We start from the raw sequence: 19215 nt of genomic DNA, 5'->3' as shown, positions 1-19215 counted from the left end.
TATTCTATTCTATTCTATTCTATTTGAACAGCCTTTGATGCCTTTTGAACGGAGGCACTCTGTGTTCGGCTGTCTGTTAATGGGATTTTAAATGTTAATTTTGAGCTTATGTTTTTATTGACCTAACAAAGATGTCGGTCTTCAGTAAATTGAGATATTTTTAAGGCTTCTGAGGATCCAATAAATGATGTTTCAATTAACTTCAAACAAACTGTAGATGAAATCTGGTTTGCACAAGTGTCTAAATCCTAAAGGAGGAAAAAAAGTAAAGATAAAGAAAAAAGGGAGACAGCCCACAGACGTGTTGGGAATCGTTAAGGGAACATGTCTGTGGGTAACATGAAAACCAGTCCAAACAACATAAAGAGGAATTATTTGGAAAAGATAATGTTGCAGATGGATTTTAATTCTCTTTATGACTGCAGCAGCTTGATGGCAAAGTGTATTCCAAATTCAGGACAATGCAAGAGTAGATTATTTTCAGTGGCAGACTCACAGAGGGATAAAGACTAATTCCTTCTATTTTACTATAGAGCCACTGGAAAACATTGTACATCCTCTTGAAATTAACATCAAAAGGGAAACCTGTAAACCTGAAAATCTAAGCACAGCGCAGATAATTAATTGCACGTGTTGTTAATGTCTTACTTAAGCAGGGTATGTAACTGCACTGAATGATGATTTATATAATACAGTGCAGGAAGGATTTGGTTGAATGCACGTATTTCGAATGCATCATGCTGCAGACAGAATTGCTCATGAGAGGACATTTGCATGCGGCTAACAACAACAAGAAGCTTCTATATAATTTTCATTCTGGCTAATCTCCTGTAGAAGTCTTGTTTGACATCATGAACTGTGAGATGCACAATGACCAACACAGAGCTGCAGTGGCTGATATCCCACATGCCCTGAAGGAGCAAAAACTTCAGGTTGGCTGCACATGCCTCTGATGGCACACCCTTACACAATGGAGCTGCTGAAGGGAGTGCTTGCCTCTTGGTACATTTATTCCCCCCTCAGTTTATAAATTACAGTACATAGTGGAGAGAGAGAGAGAGAGCTGTAATTGTGACTTGCTTCTGTACTCTGGTAATTTTTGCATCGATGGACTGCAGGAGAATGTGAACAGGCTTTCAGAGCAGTTGGGATAGGAGCTCGCCAAAGTCAGTGTGTGGCTCTTTGACAAAAACATTTTTAATTAACAGGGAAGTGCTTCTGTCCTTCTCACAGTTTAAGACCAACTAAATAAAGTAATAAAGTAGTGGGCAGATGACTTTGCTTAAATTCCTTTAGCAAAGTCATCTGCCCAATATCGCATTGATGGCAATGTAGGGGGAGCAAGGCACTGCAGATCCACATGACATATACATCTTCTTGCTGCCAGTGAAGCCAGATTTCTGGACTGGGAATGTCTGAGGCGTCTGCCATCCAGCTTGATTCAGTGTCATTTAGAGTCTGTCAAGAGATTTGTCCAAGATATCGAAGCAGAAACTACAACTTACTCAAACAAGCTGACCACAGTGTTGTTGGACCTTCGTTTACTCTTCGACACGTTATAAATCCCTCCTAGTGCAGGACCAAAGAAGAAACATCCAAATTAGAGTTATATTGCCTGCCGTAAATGATTTAGGAACAATTTACTCACTGTGTATAGTAGAAACTCTAAAAGACTGCGGTGTGTGTGTTTTTTTAATTCCCACAGCGCAACTAAGGGTGGTTTCTTTCTGAGGCAGCTTTGGGTTGCCCCCAACACAGATAAAACCCATAGTGAAGTAAAACCCATGGGAAGATGTTCTAGGGTAGGCCGAAACAGGCTTATTTTGGTTTATCAAGACTGGTGGTGAGTTTGTGTCCATTGGGAAATGGGAGGTTCTGTTTGCTTATGGCTTCAGAAGCCTAGGCCCTGATTTAAAGATTGTGTACACATGGTGAAGTACTTTTTTTTAGTTTTCGCCTATTCATTCTCAAATGACCACAACTGAAGTATTAAGTCTGTGTATTGTGTTTTCATTTTATTTTATCTTATGTTGATGTAATATTATCAAGTGGGTTTTAGTTTCCATCTTATGTATACTGGTTCTAGTAAAGTGGGTCTGTTACTGACCAGGTTTATACGTTCAGTTTGTTTGATACATTCTGTTCTTGATATTTAGTGTTTGAGATTGGGCTGTTTTAATGAGAGTGAGTAGATATCAGCCCATGTTTGATTTTTGACGTCAATACAATTAAAAATAGTTAGTTTAAATAATCTGATAATGATATTGATGGTTTATTGTATTTTATTGTTGTTTCATGTGTGGTTTGACCTCTTGAACTACTGTGGAATAATCTTAGCCACTAGGACACCCCATAAACAAACATTTTTGATAAAGATTACTTATGTTTGGTTATTAAATAATTGTGAGCAACGTATTTACTGAGCAGGATATTTTTCAGTACTCTCTGGTGGAAAACTAAAGACACTTTCTAAACTTTAAACATCTTTGGCATATCTGTACTGCTAATTCTTGTAACTTATTGCTGATAAATCTGTGATAATTACTAATAATAACAACCATGCCAATGTACTGTCCGGGTCCAGGGAGTAGCTTGTGGCAGTGGAAATCTTTGGTTAGTAAATGGTATATATATATGTACTAGATATATATATATATATATATATATATATATATATATATATACACACTGTGCCGTGTTTGTCGTAGCTTCGAAGTGCTGTTGCTGACTACTGCCCCCATATAACCCATATTGTATAACCACAAGGGCAGCTATAGAAAAAATGCAGATATTATATATTATTTTTAAAATATTGTTAATCATTCATGGCACCTTCTATTTCTGCTACTTTAAAGAAGCCTGAAAAGGCGCTTCCCTGAAATAAATAAAACTTAATCTATAGAAGCCTTGTGGACCTGTAAGAGCAAAATAAAAGTTACTCAGAACAGATATCTGCTCTTTGTTTACACTACAAACTGAAGCAGGATGGTGGAAAGTTTTTCTGTTGTTATTTATTTGGGCTTATGTGGGCAGATAGACAGGACAGGCCAGGTGATCACTTTCATGCTTTCCTTTAAACTCTCCCTATTTATTCTTTTCAGGAAGACCTGCAGCAGTTGATACTGATGCCTCTCCCAAATGTTGCCATTCTGGGTCAGGACCCCCTAACAGGTACAAGATAAGAGCATGATCGTATCAGAATCACGTCTCTCAGAAGCAATGAAGTAATTATGCTTCATATACAAGTCCGTATCTCTGCTATCTGTGAAATGCATTAAGGTGATAATGATAGCCAGGCTGATGGTGGGGGTTGGAGATGATGACGATAATGATGATGATGATGACAGTTATTCTCTGTCCTCAGAGGCAGCCGTGGATGAACTCAGGCGACTTTTGCTGCTCTTACTAGGATGTGCTGTGCAGGTGATCACACATTCACATGACAATCACGCTTTCTGAAGGTCGATACAACCAGTATTTTATACTGATGTTCCATATTTTACATGTCAGCCATGCGCGTGTTGTGGTTCTATAGAAGGTATAAATTAATGACATCTGAGATGGCTCATATTATTAGAGCTGCAAAGATTAGTCAATTAATAGCAAAATCCATCAACAGATGATTAATTGGCATTAATCATTTAGGGTTTTTTTAAGCAAAAATGCCTCAGTTTATGATTTCATTTTCATTTTTGCTGCTTCATTGACTTGCATTACAGAAATATGTCTTTTTGGATTGTTGTTTGGACAAAATAATTACAGCGGAAAATTGTGTTGGACATTTTTCACAGTTTTTATGTTTTATGGGCCAAAACTAATTGAAAAAAATATTATGTTAACAGACAATGAAAATAATAGTAAGTTGCAGCCCCACATATTTTAGATTCATTTTTTTTGCCGTATTTATAGAACATTTTCACATTAGAGGAAACTAGTGCAGTCTACAGTGCCTTTAAAGTGTTTCACTGTGTTTGTAAATTTTCATCACTGAATCAAAAGTAGATTTAAAATGGCTCTTTTGATATTTGATTGCATAAAAAACAAAGTGATAATATCTTTACAAATAGATCATAAATTATTACAAATATAAAATACATATTAGTGTAAGTATTAACCACCTTTAATAGGACAAGTCAAATCATCACTGGTGCAGCGAGTTGATTTTAAAAGTCACATAATTAGTTAAATGGAGATCTTTTGGTTAAGGAGTTTTAGTTGATTGTAGTATCTAGAACGTCAGTTTAATGGAAAAAACCTACACCATGAAGATGTTGTCACATTCAATCTGATTTGAGCAACACAGGCAAACAGATCCGAGGGAGAAGGCTGAGGCAGAAATGATATACAAAGCTGGTCATAAACTGGGAGGTTAATGCTAAGAAATAAACACAAGAAGTCTGGGACAAGGACAGTGGAGATGCAGACTGAATACATTAGGAGAGGGGAGACTATAGGAATCAGGTGTGAGTAATCAGACACAGGTGAAACACGTCTGGGTGGGGCAGACAATCACCAAACCTACTAGAAACCACCCGAGAGGCAGGAAGTGAATCTGGAACGGGAGGAAAGATGAGTCACACAGAAAAATAAAACAGGAAATGACTGAAATTAAAAGGAAGATACAAGCATGACCTAAGCAACGGCGTGGTGCATGACAATTGTAAGACAACAAAACATGAACACATAAAAAATAGCAAAGCTGTCTCTTCTGTCTCTTCTTTCATCCGGCTGGAGGATGGAAATTCCTCAGAAACTTCATGAAGACCATTCTCAATAAATGTATTATTAAAACTTTGATCATTAGGATTCATTTTAGGTGGATCAGCATTGCTGATTTCTTTTGCAAATCTGCAATTCAGTATTTCTTTGACAGATTTTTTGCATATTTGCAGACCTTTTTTACAGTCAGTGAGGAGACTGTCTGTGTGGACCATATCAAATATGATATTTAACGAAAGGAACATGACCTGATACTGTATATTGACACATGGATATATTTTGATCCAGCACACCAAACCTGACATTTCATCCTTCTGTGTCTGCAGTGTGAGAATAAAGAGATGTTCATTCAGCAGATCCAGTCTCTGGACATTGAGACCCAGGCAGGCATTGCCAACTGTATTCAGCAGGTATGTTCGAGTGTAGAATTATTTAAATCAAGAACCCTCCAAATGTGAAAGGCATTCACAGACTGACCATCGGTTTGAAGAGATATTGTCCTGAGGAGACACTTCTAAGGGGATTTGCCCCCCCCTAAAAATGATTTAGCAAAAAATTTGACCTGTAGGTTGAGAGAGTGAAACTATTATACCCTCTCCTGGTGCTTCAAGTAAATGTGAAAATGAGCTGCTTGTCATTCTGCTGGAAGCCTTTTAAGGACCTCTGGGTGCCCCTAGCTGCCACCGTAGGATGGATCCTCCACCCCTCATGTACACGTCTCCTCCTCTGTCACATCATCCTCTCTCCTTCATCTCTTTTTCTGCCATTCTCTTCTTTTCTGTCCCCTCCAATGAAACATGAATGCCAAATTGTACTCCTTTAAAAATACCCTCCATGAATAATTGCCAGCATTACAAAAACAGCATGTTGCATACCAGCGTGTCTGAACTACAGTAACAGCATGCTGCCCACATGCCTGTTTGGTGCCAGGATTCTCAGCCTCATAAATCATAGAGGTGAGAGGTGCTCTTCCTGTGTGGATGGATGCACCCCCTGCTTGCTGTTCATATGCCTTCTGCCCGGGGACATTTCAAACCTGTCTACATGATCATTAGTTTTGCATTCATTAGTCAGGTATTTTTGGACACACTTCCCTAACAGATATATTCCCAAAGATTTTTTTCCCCCATGTTGCACACAGATACGCAGACGCTGCTTGGTAATCACAATGCTGACAGACTGCAACATTTGTCCCCAGGTCTGCCATTCTGTGTCAGGTTATCCAAACACTCGAGACCTGAGAAACTGTTCTTGTTTCAGGTGACTCAGGACCCTCAGATGGTGCTGCCGCTTCAGTGGGAGGAGCTGGTGGAGGTGGAAGGTGTGGACTTAAAGCTGGTATTTAGTTATATGGCCAAACAGATCCAAAGCATGCTGGCACAGAAAGACACACACCTGCAGGTATGCAAACAACTTAAATCACATTATAATGGTCACATCAATGGGAGAAATACTGTAACCCATGATAGAAACATTTCATAATAACTGATTGTTGTATAATACAGTTGATTGGATGCAGAGGAACACTATACTGCTCTGTGTCTTAACATACATGTATACTGTCTACACCTGTTCAGAGAGATGGGAGTTTAGGGTTACAACTGACAATTATTTCATTATCAACTAGTATGCTGATTATTTTCTCAATTAATCGATTAAATGTTTTGTCTTTAAAGTGTCAGAAAATTGTCAAGAATGCCAGTTAAAAATGTTTAAGATCTCACAGTGAAATCCTTCAAATGTCTCAGTAACAGTCCAAAATCCATAGAAATTAAGTTCTCATCTTCTATGATACAGAAAAGCTTTAAATTATCACATTTGAGAAGCTGCAACCAGGAGATGTTTGTGGTTTTTGCTTGATGAAAATTATTATTTGATTATTAAAACAATTGCCAATTAAATAATCAGCCAATCGGTGCAGCTCTAATGTAGTCAGACGCATATATGGCTGTGGCTACAGTGCTTTGAGAGCATGTAAATCACTTGAATTTCCAGATTTCTTCTGTGCCTCAAAAGTAGTTTAAATTAAATCTTTTGGGGCTTTCTTGTGTTTTAAGACAGACACCATACAATACAATGATAACGTCCTCAGTTTGTTGCTTGCAGGGGATGTTTGATTTATTTAGTTTTATTTATGCACAATCTACCATATATTTATTGTACCAGATTTAGCTAAAAGATCCACCTATAGTCCCGGGGCAGCGGCAAGTAGTGATGGACAAGTTGCAGAAGTAATTCAAACAATATTACTTAGTACACAGTAAATACAGGAAAAACATCAGTATTAAAATCATTAAAGAAAAAAAAAGGTTCTCCAACAAGGGAGTATACCATCTTGACATCTTTGAGATTAAACATTTATCATTACAAAAACCAGAATTGTAGTACTAGTGCTGGTCAACACACTCAGTGTAGCTCAGTGACTGCAAGTCTGAGTATCCTTCAGCCACTTTTGCGGATTTTAAATGTTAAAAAAAGAAAAGAAAAAAAGAAATGTTAAAAGACAAAAATAGCCCTGAAAAGGTGTGTTTTTGTCTGGTGCCTATAAAGTGCTTTCTATTACACAAGTGTCATAAGATGAGTCTGTTTGTATGAAGTTATGAAATTTCATCAGATGAAAATAAGAACATGCATAAGTAGGCCTTAAATCATCAGCCCTTAATTGGGTCACTTATTTGATCAACATTTCATATGCAATACTCTCATATTCAGTTTGTTGCTAGTATTTACCACTTGCAGTCATAGTAATTCAGTTTTGACATAAATTAAATCTCATTTCAGTTTAAGAGGCTGAGTATAGTGTTGAATTTACTGTAAAGTTCACTGACAAATGTTTTTGGGATCCATGTAAGTTTCAATAAATAATAATAATAATAATGTGTTTTCTTTCTTTGAACCACTGAGGTTCCACTGAGACTTCTTACCAGCTTTTATTGGATAAAATAGCATTATTAAATGAATTATCACAGTTTTGTATAATTAATAATGCTCTAAACCTTTAGTTAAAATGTTAATGTAAGATCAGAACAGCACGAGATATTACATTTTGATCAAATGATTTCCACACACTCAAATAAGCCCAATAAACTGAGGCTCACTTTGCTCTGTGTTTGCATTTTGTAGCTGATAAAAAAAGATTTTTTTTATTTTTTGTAAGTGTCACAGGAAATTTGAGATCCGGCATTTTTGCAGAAAATTGTACTAAAAACAAAGAAGTGTGCAAACATGATCACATCACTGTACTTTCAGTCAATTCACAATGAAGAGTTTTTCACTATAAATTACTTCTGTAACATTCAGAGGACTTAGATTTGTAAGTATCCAACATTTCCTGCATCTAATCTCCTCCTTTATCCCTCATCTGCCATTCTCACTCTCCTCTCTTCCCCAAATCTCTCCTTCCCTCTGTCCTCTTTGTCTGCCACCACATCTATCGCCCCATTACTCTCCCTCAATCTCCCAGAGGATAGCAGAGCTGTGTCGGGAGCATGAGGCCCAGGCTGACTCAACCACGACGGCCCTGGTTGGTCACAGCGAGGAGCCACCCCAAGGTCTGGCGCTCCAGCTGGCAGACAGCAAGGCCAAACTCCGCCGCCTTAAACAACAACTGTGAGTGAGTGTGTGTGTGCGTGTGTGCGTGCGTGTGTGTGTTGTGTGTGAAAAAACTCAAAAGAACCTTTACAAAAGGTGATAAAGGTCAAAATGAAAAATGTGAAAATTATTTTGTTACACTTTAAAATACACATAGCTGTGAGTTGTTACTCAGCAACGAAAAGGGAAAAAAAACGCCAACTCTTTGCCATAATCCTCCTTTAATTAGACTCACAGTCTGTATTCTGACTATATGAAAAAGGTCAGCATTGCCCAGTCAAATCCATTTTTGGATTCAGGTTGTTTGTAATCGTTTTATCAGCCAATGTATCACTGGTATAACATTTTAAAGGGGACATATAATGCTTTTTGTGTTGTTGTTTTTAATACTGTTGTCATGTTTAATGTCGATGTTAAACATACCTCCCAAACTTGAGGTATGTAACAATGCTACCTGCTAGTCCTGGTTCGTTTGTAATGTTACTACCAATTCACCATCAAACTAACAGATTGCTTGCACATGCCCACATATGGCTGTCTGTGCCGTAGTCTTTGTTGCTATGGTTGTTTGCGTATTTCAGCTCTGATTTCCTACATGTATGGGTGTATTTGAGAAGCTGACCTTTTGAGTAAAGAACAAGAAAAAGCAGTGCAATTCTACTATTATAGTTTGTTTCATAGTTTGTTTACATGACCTTCGGAGCTGAAGCTAGTTTGCAGTTGTGCAATTTCCAGGACCTGGCCAATCAAGACAGAGTGGGCTCATCAAGAGGGGGCCTTAAAGAGATAGGAGCTAAAACAGCCTGTTTCAGACAGAGGCTGAACTGAGGGGCTGCATAAAGGGCCAGTATAAGATGAATAATGAGTTTAAAAAAACCGAATCATGCAAAGATATACCAGTAGAGCTCTAGGATATATAAATATAGCAAGATATGTTCCCTTTAAGCAACATAAATGTTTTGAAAAATGAATATGACAGTCCATTTTTGGTGTTGATGGTTTTATGTTTATCTGGTTTCCTAGGGAAGATAAAGGTGATCAGATATTGGATTACAAGCTGGAGATTCAAACAATGGAAGAACAGCTAAAAAAAGTTCAGAAAGAGGTTTGTCCACATACAGATGCATGCTTCAAGGTCTGCAGTAGGAGCTGAACTGTACCCACTTCTTCAAGACTGTGCCTGACTTTCTAGATTTGAAAACAAAACCTGACATCAGGTCTTACTTATTCCCTTTTTTACGAGAAAGAGACACTGTTTGCTTGGTTTGGACTCATATAGAGGCTCTGTCACAAATGTTACTTAACTCAAATGGCAGCAGCTATAATACACTGAATGTGAGGCGTTAAATAGAATTAGCCAACAGCACACACACGGGCGGCTTTAAAATGGCCACTTATTAGATTCCTCTCAGGTTATGTATTGAACAGCGAGCAGACGACACACATTGCATCCCACTACAGTTTTTGCCCGAGGATAGTTTGTTGTTAACCTAATTTCTCAGCTAAATTTGACAGTTTAGACGCTAATCCAGAGCAGAGCAGATCACTACAGGCAGGGATAAGGGTCAAACAAGGTTGTAGTTCTCACATTACAATGCAAACATAGATCTTTGTCTTCTGCAGCAGGCTTTACAAATGAAATCAGCCCCACAAAAGGTTTCCTTTTTGAAACACAGCTCAAGTTTCATTCATCCAGGAAAAACCTCTTCAAAAATTAAGGACATTTTACCAAATACTGCAGCCCTTAAATCATCATATAATCAGTAATAAATAAGGATCAGCCTCTTCTACAGTCTCACCTAAATCATTCAGCGAACAGAGTCTTTTCTCTTCAGGGAGATCAGTAAACCTGCCTTTTTCTAATGGTAATGTACCTCAATGTTTCTTTGACTCTTTGATAAATTCTGCTTCACATCAGGCTCCACACTGTCATTGTTTTTCATCATACAATGCAGTATGTTCTTAATTTAGGTCTGTACCAAACATCAAAGGACCATCTTTCTTTGTACATCATGAATATTACTCTGTAATCTGTTTTGGAAATTGAAAAGAAAATCAAACATACAAAATAAGGATTTCACCTCACTTATCCAGAGGTGCAACATATCCTGATTAAAAATCTTTCTGTTCGGGCATGTTCACAAGTCTCATCTAAAGTCGATTCAGCTCACATTTATGTCTGATATTTGGAGTTTCCCATCTCATATACCATTCTCACAGTCAAGAAGACTTTCCTGAATCAGTCTTGTATATATACATATAATAATGCTACCATTACAAATAAACTCACTGATTTTGTTATAGCACCAAATAACATCCAAGAATTGCAAAACTCAGGGGACTCAGGGACAGTATTTGGTACTACAACAAAATGAGTGAAGTGTATCTTCATTTATATTATCTGAAGACTTTTCCCATCACTGTGTAAACCTTACTATCTAATCTAAACATAATCCTAATATTTAACTTTAAACTGAGATCTTGTAGAAATAAGAAGAGCAAAATGCTGCCACTTTCATGCTATTGTTGTTAGAGCAGCTGGTCCTTATAGATATACAAACACACACAGACACACACATTTCTTTCTTCCTGTATCAAATTTTGTCAACATTTGCTTTACTGCACATCCCAGATCTGTTCACAACCTTTTTTGACCTCATCCCCACTGGTGTATGTATGTATGCTTTGTGTGTGTGTGTGTGTGTGTGTGTGTGTGTGTGTGTGTGTGTGTGTGTGTGTGTGTGTGTATGTGTGTGTTTCTCTCTCTCTGTGTGTTTGTGTGTCTGTGTGTGCAGAACCGTTCTCTGCAGGGTGAGTTGAGGGGCATGCGCGCACTGCGGGACGAGTTGGACTGCGCCCGTGAGCGAGCTGTGCGGGCTGAGCAGCTCCAGACTGAGCTTCAGAGCTGTAAACACAGATTGCGCAGCCTGGAGCTCACACGCACTCAACTGAAGGTACACACACACACAGAAAACTCACAAAACTACACTTCACATTACTGAATAAGTCATTTGCACCAGAAAAGAAAACAAGCAGTACAGCGACATATGCAACGTAAAATATATCTGGATTGTTTTGGTAGCAGGTTATATGTTGAAATCTCTCACGCACAGACACAAACACACACTCTTTTCAAAGTGATGAATTTACATCACCCTTACCAGTGAAGGTCACATCGAGAAGATCCCCTTATTGGCTGGACTGAAGGAACCAGCCCTATAAATGCATAAGTCTGTCCCTTACTGACTGACTGACTGACTGACTGACTGACTGACTGACTGAGTGATGAAGTTACACCATTGGTCGGCCACTCCCTGTATCTGTCATTTTAAATGAAAAGCCCTCTAGCATTTCATACACAGTCCAGCAATATACCCGGTGTTGACCTTCTTGTTAAATCTTCCTCTGAGTAGCTATTATATCTCAAAAAGAAGTACCACTTAATCTCAAAAGCTATATATTCCCTCTCACAGCCCTGAGCATTTCAATCAAGAGTGTGTAAGAACAACTCAAAAGCTCAAAGCCAGAGAATAAGATTATATTGTGTGATGTCATCAGGATTTACAGCCTTGAGCTGCTTCATTGACAATGAGCAGGAGTATGGCTTTAGTTATTGGAGCTTTTACATCCAAATGAGATTTATTCTATGGTAGTATAACTGTTCTGAGGCAGAAAATGTGTGCATATCCTTGTAAAACACCTCACAGTGTCCTCACTTGTCACCTTCTCAGCCTTTTTTGATTCATTCTGCCTTTGCTCTGCATCGCTGTGACAGAACAGATTAGCTGTCAGGATAAATTCTGCTTGTTTTTGGATTTGTAATTTGTTTTCCCAGATTCAAAGTGAGTTGTTGCAGAAATGCCTTAAAAGAAAAATCCATAGTATGACACTTAAAAAACAGCAAGTTGGGTTATTATTGGTAGTTTTAATTGCATTGTACTCACCAAATTGCACCAAAACTTGTTGTGATCCCATTTCACTTTATTAAACATTTACAAAACAGATTTGAAAAGGGTATTTTGACACTGCATTGTTCATATCCATGTGTAGGCTTGCAGTCTTCTTATATGCCTTTGTTGGCACATTGTTGTGTTTCTCCTGTAGATTTGTAGAAGAGTGTGAATCAATTGTTAGAACTGCATTGTATCAGCCACATGTTCAAGACAATCAAAACAGGGGGCCATTCAAAAGACCCCACCTAACCTTGTAAATTCATGTTTCCTGTCTGTGTGTGTGGCGCCCCCTGCAGGAGCAGCAGCAGCTGTGTGCAGTGCTGCAGGAGACCAAAACTCTCCTGGAGGAGCAGCTGGCGGACGCACGCGCACGCTGCTCCACCGTAAGAGAGCTGGAGAGGGACAATCTTCTGCTGCGTCACAGGATCATGGATGTGGAAGTGGTGGGTGGAGCTATGTATGTGTATCTGAGTGTTTGTCTCCTTATTTGTGCACATTTGTGATTATATTTGAGTGTGAGCAATTGAATGCTTGCCTATGTGTTTGTCAACATTTGTATTGTTGGTTATGTTTGTGTGTGTATGCATGTGTGTCTTTAAATTACCACTCAATATGTAAGGAAATGCCATTTTTAAAATCTGTGTAAGAGTTAGTTTGTACATGTTCTTGGATGGCATAGTAGTATTTCATTTACAATATATGTAGCCTATGTGTTATGCGTGTGCCCCTTAAATGCGTGTGTGTGTGCATGTGCGTGTGTGTGTGTGCGTGTGTGTGTGTGCGCGTGTATATAGGAATGGGACACTGAGAGACAGCGAGTTGATGAGCTGCTGGAGATGAACATGAGCCTCGAGGCGGACCTGAGGCACAGCAGCAGCAGCGGCGATGGTGGCAGTATTCCCATGCCAGTTACTGCAGTTCACCACCATTTCCTCCAATCAGAACTGGACTCTGACGGGGAGCTAAGCGAACTGATTGGTCAGAGCACCTGCCTCTCTTCACCTTGTCATTAAAGACATAATTAATTAACTGATAAGAGAAAATATGTGGAAGTTATGCTGGCCTATGGGTTATTCATCAACAATAACCAAGTGAATCTCTTTGTATATCCATTTCTCCTATTCTCCATCTCTATCTGTCTCTCCTTCCTTTTTTCATTTTTTTCCTCCCTTTACTCTTTATTTCTCCATCACTCTCTCTCAGATCAGAAGCCGCTGAGTGTGGAAGTAGGCGAGGCATCGGCGCTGAGGCTGCTGGGAGCAGAGCAAGAGAACGCTGAACTGAGGAGATGTCTGGAGGAGCTGCAGGCACAGCAGGAGGTCAGGGTTCAGGGGTCAGAGGGGTTATGACTGGTAGCATCAATCCATAACAGTTTATCCCTTAAAGGTTGGAGGTCAAAGCAGGTCATCAGATTTAACAACATACTTCAGCGTTCAATTAATGAAACAGTCTTGGGGATCAGTGATGGCAGGAGTTCAAAAAGAAGATGAGACAGTTAGATGAGAGAGCTTATCGCACATGTTCAGCTCAATAATATGTAAAGTAAACAATAAAGAGTTTCCCTTAATGTGTCTTACATTTAAAATAATTATTATGTCTTTGAACTGTAAGAACAGTTCACCCACCTTTCAAGTTAACTTGGTATGACTGAGTCAGATATGTATCTCCTTCCTATCTGCACCTTCAGTGTGTAGACAAGAATGGAAAGCAGGAAGTAACAGCTGGTGGAGTTAACCATCCATCTCTCCTCACTGCAGGCTGATTCGCCAGAAGCAAAGGATGAGCTGGCATGCCTGGAGACGGAGCATCAGAACACACTCAGGGAGGTGAGCTTAGAGAACACTACTGCTGAGCTCACTGTTCACATCCAATCAAGAAATAACACTGAAAGGCACAAACTGAAAGAATATCCTTGATCAAACCACATCTTTGATCGTGGAATGTAATCTGTTGTGATTTTAGACCTCCTCTTGTTTTATATGAGCAGTAAATGACGTTCATGAATGTCGAATGTGAATATATTTAGCCACCAGTCTCATTTCCTGTAGTCAACAGAAACTGAATTGATCAATTTTTTTGTGTATCATATCAGTTTTGACTGCTGGTCAGACTAAATTAACTATTCAAACATTACTCTGACATGTGATACTTAAATTATATTAAATGTATTAAATGATAATAATAATAAGTTGCAGCCTGACAGTAAGTGTGTTATAAAAAGTATAAAAAGAGTCTTGTATTTTAAATGCTTAATACATAAGCACATTTTCCCATGTGCATTGTTAACTTTTTGCTTTCATGAGAAGTGAACGTGGTGATTGGATGTAACTCAGCTTTGAACATCTGGTTACAAACATCTGGAGCTGCTACAACAACTGTGTTGAATTAATGGTAATCAAACTGTAAACTGTATGAATCTACAGAACAATGAAAATTGGTTTGAGAGCAGCTGCACGGCCATGCACTGTATTTCAAACAGAGTTTCCATGTACTCTGGATTGTACTATTATTTATGATAGCTTTTGCCTGTCGTTCTTTCAGGCTGCCCAGTTCAGCCTGGTCAGGGGTTTCTGTGATTATTTTTATAGAGCTGTTTTTACAACCAACAAAAAATATTTTAAATCAATCTGTAATTCCTTCTCACCTAATCATATTTCTCTTCTTTTTCACTTCCTTGTATTGAATCTGGATACAGTTTTAGTAAAACAAAAGTGCTTTGGTGCATTCATGTTCAGTAGGACCAAAAGAAAGGAAACAAGCCAAAAAAAGACGCACAAATACAGTACATACAAAGCTTTGAAAATTCTCTTCCATTGTGCTCCCTTTATACTTTTCAGTTTCAAAACTTGAAGAATGAAAATGCCACTTTGAAGCAGCGCCTAGAAGAGCTGGTGACCACATTGCAACACATAGAAGACAAGAGGAAGGATGAAGGAATGAAGAGGTCAGACAAAGAGGAGGTGGAGAAAGAGGAGAGAGGAGTCCAGGGCTCCGAATACTGCAGGGGAGAGGGTGAGGGAACAGTGAGGTTGATGGAGGACAGGGAAAGAAGAGGACAAATCATCGGGATACAAAGGGAATCAGGGGTTGGTGAAGAGATTCTCCATGGTCAAGGTGGAAAAGCAGAACTGTGCGATGAGGAGATCCAGTCCAAAAGGAGGGGGGAGGCAGAGGGAGGAGGGAAAGACAGAGAGAAACAGGAGAAGGACACTGAGATAAAGAAAGAACAGACTGTAGTAACAACAAACTCAGAGTTCCCAAATCATCCAAAAAGCAAAGAAGATAATACAGAGACCACAGCTGTAGACCAGGCTGTATGCTCCCTGGCTGGTCCTGATGTCAAGCTTCTGATGACCCAGCTCCAAGAGGCCCAGGAGGAGGCTGACAGACAGGCAATTGTAGCCCAGGACCTGCGCTCCAAGCTGGGAGAGCAGAGCAAGAAAGCCTGGGAAGCTGAGCAGCGGCTGGTGCTGCTGGAGGCTGAACTACAGCGTCTGAAGAAAACTGCAGAGAGTCTGGGAGAGGCCCGTAGGCAGATAGAGGTAAGTACTGTAGGATGGATGAATGGATGAGTGGTCAACTTACTTAACCTGAGTTAACTTGACTTAGTTTAAAAGGAGTAATAATAGAGATCTGGAGATATAATGAATGTGTGGATAGATTTAATGTCCGGTAATTTCTAAGAAAACACCCACAATGGATTTGAGAAGTACAATCATTACAAGAATATGTTTTATGTTCAATGACATTTTCCAAATGTGATATTAAAGTGAGACTATTAAACCGTTAGAGAACAAATAGCTTACACCCCTTATACGATTTAATATACTAACAGGTTATGAAACTACAACCTCCCTTGGTCTGATACAACCAGTAGCTCATGATGGCTAATATTAGAAAACATCACAACACACACTGCTGTTTCATTTAATTTCATGTATGACTTTTCTCTACTTCTTTCACTGATAAACTGAGAAAAACATGCTTTCATCACAAAAATACAGTAAATAAATTAGTAAGCCCACTGACCTCAACAGGAGACATGTTTGTTACTTTCTGGTTGTCTAATGCCTTTAAAGCAACTGACTCTAGAGAATCATGGAAAATAAAGAGAAAGTCCATCTGTGATTATATTGTAATCAGCATTTGTGGCAACACAGCAGCTGTGCAACAAAAGTTACATAATCTTTCTTTAAAGCAAAGTAAAAATGATCATTAAATCCCTCTGAACTGATATGGGAAATACAGTATATTATGACCATGATTCACACATTGATACACGTAGCAACTGCATAGTTTCCATTTAGCACAGAATTGTATTAAAGTGTAATTTATTAAAAACATCAAGTCAGTGTCAAAATGTTTTCTGGGAATGTTTTTTCAACAGTAAGATAATCCTTTATGGATGTCTGTGTCTACTGATGGATAGCTGCACAGCTGAAAGAATATCCTGCCATTTCTCTCTCTGGGGTACGTTAGGTTCTTCAGTCAGATGGTCTGGCTATGGAGGAGGAACTGTTCCATCTGCGGAGTCAAGCAGAGCTTCACAAGATGCAGACTACGGTCATTGCCACCCTGGAAGGAGAGCGAGCTGCACTGGAGAGAGACAGGGATACGCTACGCAGCACCGTGGACACCCTGCGCACAGCCCAGCGCAAGGTTGGAGAGTACACATGCACCAACACACACACACACACACACACACACACACACACACACACACACACACACACACACACACACACACACACACACACACACACACACACACACACACACACACACACACGCATGATGCAGCTGTGACACCAAACATGTTCATGACCATGGCAGATGTCATTTTACCTCGGGGAAGATGGATGAGGGCAGAGAAAAGAAAATGTAAAACCCGAGTGAAGGGGAGCAGAGGATTTTCAATGTAATATAAATCCATAGTGACAAAATTTTACTCAATTTTTAATAGCTGATCTTTTTCTCTGTAATCTCTTTAAATAATTACTTAGTTACATTAAATGCATTACATCAGATCATGGTTGGACTTAAATACATTTATAGCTGTGAATTATTCCATTGAGAAAACTGTAGAGGCAGATTTGTCTGAAACATGATGTTTTTATGCTCTCAGTACTGAGTGAGTGTTTTGAACTATCATATTCACATATTGACAAGAAACTTATCCACACTCAGAGGAGAGAGATCACAGATTGAAGCTTTTCAACACATTAACTTGCATTTTACCTTGATGTAGATCCAAGGAGAAAACTCAATTTAAACCACATATCAACTTTTTTCCCAAGACACTCCACTGCAGGATTTAGAAGTGTAGAATTCTATTTAAGGTGCTTTTCGCAGTGAAATTCCTACACATTCAAGAAAATGCAAGCTAAGGAAAAGAACTGTTAAATAAGCATTTAAGAATTACCATCAAAGGGATTCATGAAAACCTCCTATTCAAAAAGAGTCACACACTATTCTTCTGATTCTAACACATTATCTTCCATCTTTTTATGAAGGGAAGGTCCCAAATGCTTCTGCACATGGCTACAGTCAAGTTCAGAGATGTTTTCAACGGTGTCTGTAATATAATAGTTTCCAATTGAATGCACATTAAATGTTAAGAACTTCATGACACCACCTAGTTAGCCATCATTATCTTTCTAGTACTGTACATCAAACAATATATAGATCCAGATACAAATGTGGAGTATTCCTTTAATATTTGGACACAGTGTAAAAGTGAATGCACTTACTGTGCTTTAATTTCAGTTTATGAATTATAAAACCTGAGCTTGAAATCAACACAGTTTTATATTTTCAGATATGTTTGAGATCAATGTTGTGTTCTTATGGAAGTGTAATGCATTCAATTGAGAAAATAAAATGCATGTAAAATAGTGTAATTATGGTAAGGACAGCAAGGCGTAGATCCTGAAAGATTAATACACACGTTTTCTTTCATGTTCTTTCTGTGTTCTTTTATGAACAGTGCATTATACTTTTTCTCCTGTTTGACCTGTTTTAAGTTTTATTTTGCCAATAGGTTATCAGATAAATCCCTTAATCCAGATGTCTTCTCTAACAGTATTAAAGTCGAATCATCCCACTGCAATCGTTGGTAGAAATTGGAAACTAAAATAACCTCTTAGCTCTGTAGTTAGTCTAGTGTGTTTGTTTCATCTATTTTTATGTTTTGATAAAACCTTTTGTCCTGAGGTGCCTGTGCAGAGTCAACAAACTAATAACAATACCATCTGTATTACTTAAAGACATGAGTTTCGCCCAATGTTTCAAACCAAAACCAACATAAAACTGGATTAAACTAAACAGGCGGAACATGTTTGCTTCCAAGAAATGGAGCTCTTAAGTAGGAATGAAAGCTTCTCTTGGGGTTTGGAGATATCTCATTAATTCAAAGAAACAGAGCAAAATTATTATTTTCCATGAAAACTTTTCTCAAAATTCTGAGATAATTATCTTTTGGAGTGTTCAAACTTTCAGAGTAAGAATAACAGACTCAGCTTCAATGGCAACTATAATGCTGAGTGTTAAATGAAACATGAAGTACACTCAGCTGCAGGGAAAAATAAAGCACAAATAGGAAATTACAACAGATCAACATCGTCTTTGTCCCTGTTGCTGCTGAGCAGGAACTGAACTGAACTGTTCAAACTGAAACACGAGCAAAAATGAAGTGCTGTGTTGATTCAGTCATTTCATGCAGAAAAAAAATCTTGGAAATATTGCAGGGATTGATTAAATATACATTCAGTATTTCAAATCCAGAGAGAACAGTGCTCCTAAAAGCATGAAATCATTGTGTATAACTTCCACAAGTTATAAAACAAATGAACCACTTCAAACCATACTTCAGTTTAAAGGACATCCTCAGTTTAGTATTTTCAGTAGTTTAAAAACAGCGTTGAGTGTCCATTGAGGAAGGCCAGATACTCAG

At 38.6% G+C, this 19215-nt stretch overlaps 1 protein-coding gene across 1 annotated transcript in view; it reads left to right on the top strand.

Moving 5' to 3' along the window:
- Positions 1 to 19215, top strand: part of ccdc88b (coiled-coil domain containing 88B) — a 52808-nt gene that overhangs the window by 5184 nt on the left and 28409 nt on the right. The window contains exons 4-16 of the mRNA XM_062425445.1: positions 3102 to 3171; positions 3365 to 3423; positions 5046 to 5129; positions 5980 to 6120; positions 8183 to 8328; positions 9334 to 9415; positions 11106 to 11264; positions 12560 to 12706; positions 13058 to 13241; positions 13467 to 13582; positions 14021 to 14089; positions 15101 to 15805; positions 16743 to 16922. Of these exons, the coding sequence (XP_062281429.1) occupies positions 3102 to 3171; positions 3365 to 3423; positions 5046 to 5129; positions 5980 to 6120; positions 8183 to 8328; positions 9334 to 9415; positions 11106 to 11264; positions 12560 to 12706; positions 13058 to 13241; positions 13467 to 13582; positions 14021 to 14089; positions 15101 to 15805; positions 16743 to 16922 (2142 nt within the window). The remainder of the gene's footprint in view (positions 1 to 3101; positions 3172 to 3364; positions 3424 to 5045; positions 5130 to 5979; positions 6121 to 8182; positions 8329 to 9333; positions 9416 to 11105; positions 11265 to 12559; positions 12707 to 13057; positions 13242 to 13466; positions 13583 to 14020; positions 14090 to 15100; positions 15806 to 16742; positions 16923 to 19215) is intronic.

This window comes from Scomber scombrus, chromosome 9 (genome assembly GCF_963691925.1).
Source record: "Scomber scombrus chromosome 9, fScoSco1.1, whole genome shotgun sequence".
In the NCBI taxonomy this organism is placed as follows: domain Eukaryota; kingdom Metazoa; phylum Chordata; class Actinopteri; order Scombriformes; family Scombridae; genus Scomber; species Scomber scombrus.
This window is presented reverse-complemented; position numbering and strand designations above follow the sequence as displayed.